At 42.6% G+C, this 6000-nt stretch overlaps 1 protein-coding gene across 1 annotated transcript in view; it reads right to left on the reverse strand.

The window, feature by feature from the left end:
- LOC125044663 (E3 ubiquitin-protein ligase MYCBP2-like) overlaps window positions 1–6000 on the reverse strand; it is a 100520-nt gene that overhangs the window by 22502 nt on the left and 72018 nt on the right. Inside the window, 6 exon segments of the mRNA XM_047641460.1 lie at window positions 317–546; window positions 673–876; window positions 1096–1270; window positions 1933–3309; window positions 4756–5003; window positions 5285–5538. Coding sequence (XP_047497416.1) covers window positions 317–546; window positions 673–876; window positions 1096–1270; window positions 1933–3309; window positions 4756–5003; window positions 5285–5538 — 2488 coding nt within the window.

Consider the following 6000-nt stretch of genomic DNA (forward strand, 5'->3'; position numbering starts at 1 on the left):
ATTCTGATTATTACAATTCCATCATAATACTAATAGCAATAAAAAATAAAAAGAATCTTTCTGAAAATTATCAGTAAGAGTAAACATGTGAGACAGGTAGGACTACTTATTGAACATGTCATCCCTGCACACAGAGGTAAGAAGTTTATTATTTTGCTAATGGTCAATATTCAGTGAAATGTTCAGTATAAAAGTTACTGCTTTAATAGAGTACATAAGGTAATTAATAGAGACTTCAGTAACTAAACTGAATAAAGTAAACCACATTAACCCTTTACTGGGCTTTCAATTCTACAGAAACCGAACAACTGCATACCTGCATGGCATAGACCCTGGCAGCTGCCTTTCGTGTGGCATGCCTCATAGCATAAGCCAAAGTTTCCAGGTCGTGGTTCTGAAAGATGAACGCCATAATAGGTCGGATGAGGACCTGCCTTGCTCTTCCTCCTGGGTCTCCTGCAGGTCCTCCTCCACGCTCTATGCAGGTTGCTAGCCGCTCCAGTGCAGCTGATGGGTGCACCAAGAGGGAACTGCCACCACCGTCTACTGTGAAAATGACTTATTTACATCTTTTCTTAGACAAGTTGACACACACTATTCCACTTTTAAAATACTTTCTCCACATCCTCCACCTTAAAAAGCCAAACAGCTCACTTCAATCTACCACTGTACCTGTGTTTTCTCCACTGCTGTTATTTCGTTTCCTGAGAACAACTGTGGCCTTCTGGTCATGCTCATGCTGTGAGGCAGAGGCCGAGGCAGCAGCTGAGCTCCAGTCTTGTCCTAGGGTTCCAACTGTCACAGATATGGAGCGGTGGAATGGACGGCCACGAGGGATCTCTGTATCAGATGCGGGAGATTCTTGGTGTGAGGTCCCTTATTCAAAAGAAATGAAATGTTGTCCATTAAAACAGCTAGGATTAAAAGTGACAATGCTTGGAAGCCAAAAGAAATAAAAAAGAAAACTATAAATGCCAATGAGGAATAAATAATGACAAAATCATAATAAAACTCCTTTTAACAACGAAACGTTAAAAGACCTAGAGCGGTGGGAGGGCGGGGGTGGGGTGGGGGGGGGGCAAGCTTGCATGTTACCTGGTGGAGAGAAAGGTGAATGCTCCCTGTGGTTATTTTCCCGAGACTCGGCAGAGCTGCTGCGGTAATCTGCGTTATCAGAGGAATGGAGCGTGTGGTGCAAGAGGAGGTCCTCACGCAGCTGGTTCAGGTGCTGCTGCTGGCAGTTCAGAGTGTGCAAGCACTGGAATGCAACCTAAAAAACACACAAATACACCTGTTACTTTTTTCTCAGGTCAAAAGAATATCTCATTTGCAGGTAAATTCAGATGCTCCTTAACTTACCCACATTATGTTGAAATTTTCGGTGATTCCCCCATTCCCTCATCTCCTTGTTCTTTCTCCCTGAGTCAATCATATGAGCACTTCATGACACTTCTTTTGACAGTGAATGAATATTATAAGAATTAAATAAGAATTATTGTAGCATTTGACATGTACACCCCACAAATGTTCCCATTCTCCATACTCTTCATGCCTCCTACCATTGTTCCAGCCTCATTTATCATGGAAATGAACACAGTGTGTATAGAAAGTTCAATTCTCCCCTACCCCACAAGCAAACATGTACCCCTTGTATGCCCTACCCAACACCCCTTCATCAGTACTGTTTTATTTCAAGATTTACTTTTTTTCTAATCATATACAGAGTACAGATGTTTTAGTTCTGTTTTTGTATCTCTTTCCATTTTCTCTGGCAATGGTATTTTTTTCAACTTTGTGCCTCTACTTAAGAACTCTGGGTCATACCAGTATGAAATGAGCATTTCCAGTAGGTATATTCAAAATCTACAAGCAAAGATTTAAACTGGCCTTGATCAGTCGGTTATATATATATGGTTAGTGCCACTGACTCACCTTAGGGAAGGGGCTGTTGTCTGGGCTCAACTCAGAGACACAGGGCATGGTGCATGGTGATCTCCTTGGCACATGACTTCTGGTGGGGAGGGCAGGTGTTGCAGCACTAGCCAGGTCCAGCAGGAACATTGCATTGTTTCTCATTATCACATGAGTGTCCAGTTGGGGAAGAGGAGATAATAACTTACTGTTAGACTTCCTCTTCATCTTCCCATTTGTACCTTTGCTTCCCGAGAACTGACTATACTGGCCTTTGTGCCTGTTGCGGCAACTCCAACACATGTGGAAGCAGCCACGCACTACCACACCGCAAGGCTGGGTAACACGGTCTTTGGAGGGGAAGAACTTCCAGCGTGTTCCGACATAACCACAGCCCTTGGATGAGCCACCACAACCTGGATGAATAGTCCGGAAGTGCTGTTCAGCACCATCAGGAGGGATATTACTACCACATAGCTCACACACACCATCCTCCTCCTCGCCTACAATTGAGTCAACTCCAAACATGGGAATGCCTGCTGAGGCTGACTTTTTCTTGTGCTTCTTCTTCTCTCTGTCACTCTTCTCCTTTGTCTTATCAGTCTTATTGAGTCTAACTGGAAGTGTTGGGGAAGGGAGAATAATCTGTTGAGCAATGGCCTTCAAACAACTTGATGTTAGTTCTTCCCAAAGCAGAACAACATGACGGAGTACTGGGGGAAGGTCTGGGGGGTCAGGCCCTGAGCCCCCTTCCATCACTGTTGGTAATTTTTGTCCCTGAGGTCCCTGAGTGTAGCTTGTCCCTGCCCTGTTGGCAGCATCTTCCTCATTGGTATCTGTGATTCGTGGCACTTCATTGATGTTGGCATTTGCCCCTGGCTTCAACAGATCTTCTGTATTCTGGAGAGTGACATTGTTCAGGTAACTGTAGGTACTCACTTCAACCGAGTGTCGCTGTCGTGCTTTCTGTTCTTTTGTAAGTTTTTCTGTTTTAGTGCCAGTGTTTGCACGTGGCTTCCAGTGGAATGTTCCTTGCTTTGTCAGATCTGGATGGAATTTGATGTAGGATGCACAGGCCATTGCATCATGAACAATTCCCTCATGCCATAGGAACCCAGCAAATATAGCTCTCAGGCACTCTGCAACAGATGGGCTCATTGCTTCCTTGATCTTGTCTCGGCTTGGACCTGGTTTTTCCCTCTGCACAGCTGCTGGTGAAACAGCGCGGTCCCTCTTTCCCCGGTGTGGTTTGCCTGATCTATCCTTGCGCGTCATTTTAGGGGAGAGACGCAAGTTTTCATCCCGAGATCCAGTTGACCCTATATTGAACTTCACACCTTCTGGGCTTGTCTGGGTTGCTGTTTGGGTAACTGTTTTAGGACTTGTGCTCAAGGGTTCCTGTGATACAAATGCAAGAGTATTAGTATTTGATCATGATTCTGTGAGGGATTTTCTTTTCACTATAATTAGTGCTAAAAAATAATTTTGTTTCAGAAAAAATGCTTATACCTTACACCCTTCAGTACCAATATACACAGACTTACATTATCAAAGTTTTGAACTGTTAACATGCAGACCAAAAATTTTCACATAAACCTACACAAATTTAACCCAATGTTGCTAGGAAAATATGACGACCACTGTAGTAATGTTTAGTGAAAAATACATACACATAGATAGCTTCACAAGTGCTATACCACCAAACAGTCAATCAGTAGTATACATGACCTCACTCCTATGAGTCTTCATGTAAAAATTTTCTTTGTCTAATCCTATTAACATCAATGTTGTTATTGCTATTATTATTAAGATTATGATCATTAAAGTGTGATTAACCCCTTGGATCTAGATGCTTGACTGCCCAAACATAAAATATGGGCATTAGGCTAACTTCAGTAGCCACTCTGACAAATGTGTTGCTTGTAGGCTGGGCACACAGGAACACTTGTGTGCATTGACAAGACTTCATACCACCCCTTTGCAAAGTTATTTTCTCTTTTCCTGCATATGTGTTTTAGCTTTTTTTTGCCATTTTCCAATATTTATATTTGTCATTTCATTTGCTTTATCCGGATGGTAAGAGACAGTTTCCCTTGCACAGACTCCATATCATCTATAGGTAGTCCATAACTTAGTGCAATAATAATAACAATAAGTAACATTGTATTTGTGTAAAAAAATCATCCATAGTATTTAATTTTCTTTAATACAACATGCCCTTCCAGTCATGGCGGGCTGGAACAGGATCCTGATCATGGAAATACTGTTTATCCTGGCATTCTTCCAGTCATGGCTCACAGATGGTACATTCCCCACTCATTTATCAATGGAAATAATACAAAAGCCCCTTCCTAAATGCCCACCGAGTCTAATCACCTTCCCAGAGATTTGTGCACTCATGCGATTCATTCTTGTCATTCACATCATCATGGACTGCAGCTGAAATTCTTGGCAAGTTCCCCTAATCCCAGCCCTCAGCTAAATTTTCCTAAGATGGCATATTTACGTCACCTGCAACTCAAGCCAAATCATTTCATGACATGATGGTCACTTTATCCAGATTGCATGGGTTAACAATACTAATGGCAATATGAAATATTATAAAATATTTCCAAAATCAAGAAAAAGGGTAAACAGGAGAGATAAGTAGGATCAACCACTCCTTGGGGGCTAAGTATTTGTGGAGCCATCTATGTGTAAATACAATTAATAAACTAAACTCAACATGAGCATGGCTTGTTTGTACAGGCCATCCCCAGTGGCATCGGTTTAAGCTACTAAACTCTTCAACAATAAGAAATCCAGTCAACAAATATTCAGAAATCAATTAAACAACACACTAACCCTCCTTGGTGTGCTAGGTGTTGAGGTGGGCAAGGAAGAAATGCTAGGGGAATGAGACATGTCCTGTGTTAAACTCGACACAAATGCACTGGTGTCGCTCAGGGAATCATTTGCACTTCGAATAGCAGATGGAGGACTGCCAGCTGCCCTGTCCCCAGCAGCACCTGTTCCCGACACGAGTGGTGACACAGCTGTTGCACGTGGAGAACTGTGCAATGGAGAACTACTTGCACTCTCCCTTCCACGCCCTTATCAAAAACATCAGTTGATTATCAACATTTTGGTCAAAATCATGCAAAAAATCCATAAAAAGCAATACACTTTATATCCTCAATTATTATATGGCAATACATTGATAATGATAGTAAAATGAGAGAGAGAGAGAGAGAGAGAGAGAGAGAGAGAGAGAGAGAGAGAGAGAGAGAGAGAGAGAGAGAGAGAGAGAGAGGGGGCATGATAGAAAAAATTTAACAGATAGAAAAGCCAGAAGGAAAAGAAGAGAGACAAGGTTTACAAAAGCAGAACACACCGGGAATAGGCACAGGACTGGAAGATCTTGATATCTGCCGTGGGGAGGTGCCAGAGCCTGTTGCCACAACTGAGGGCCCAGAGGGTCCAACTCCAACCGCCCTTGGACTGGATGAACGAGACAAGCGCTTGGGTGTGGCAGGGGGAGTCCGAGGGGGGGTTGCACCATTGCCATTGGCTCTTGACTCCCCTATGGCCTTCACAAGGTCTTTTACTGACACACCTTGCAGTTCTGGTGGGACATCTCTAGGTATGCTGGAAAAGAAGGTACTTGTCATGTTTCCATGTTGAAGTGGATATTGCAATTTGTGTTTCCTTCTGGAGTGTTACTGGAATAATAGATAGTGACTTCAAAAGAAAAGAAATGAAAAGAAAAAAAAAAGAAAGAAAAGAAAAAGAAAAGAAATCTAAAGAAACAATGAAACTACAAAAGATAATTAACTTCAAGAAGAAAATTAGAATTCTACCTGAGAAACTTCTTGTGCAGATATTTTGAAATAATTCACTAAATTTTAAAAAAACATATCACTGTTTAACCCAATGGCGACGGGTCACGCCTATAGGCATCATAACAATACGCCCGAAATGTGGCGTGTGGCTGTCCGCCGCGGCGGCGCGCCAAAGCGCCCCGAGGCAATGATTTGGCTTGATGTACCGAATTCACGTGTTCAGAGTCGGCGCGTTGCCGCGGTTCGCCAGAGCATAGAGTTTTTTTTT

Source organism: Penaeus chinensis, chromosome 36 (genome assembly GCF_019202785.1).
Source record: "Penaeus chinensis breed Huanghai No. 1 chromosome 36, ASM1920278v2, whole genome shotgun sequence".
Lineage (NCBI taxonomy): Eukaryota > Metazoa > Arthropoda > Malacostraca > Decapoda > Penaeidae > Penaeus > Penaeus chinensis.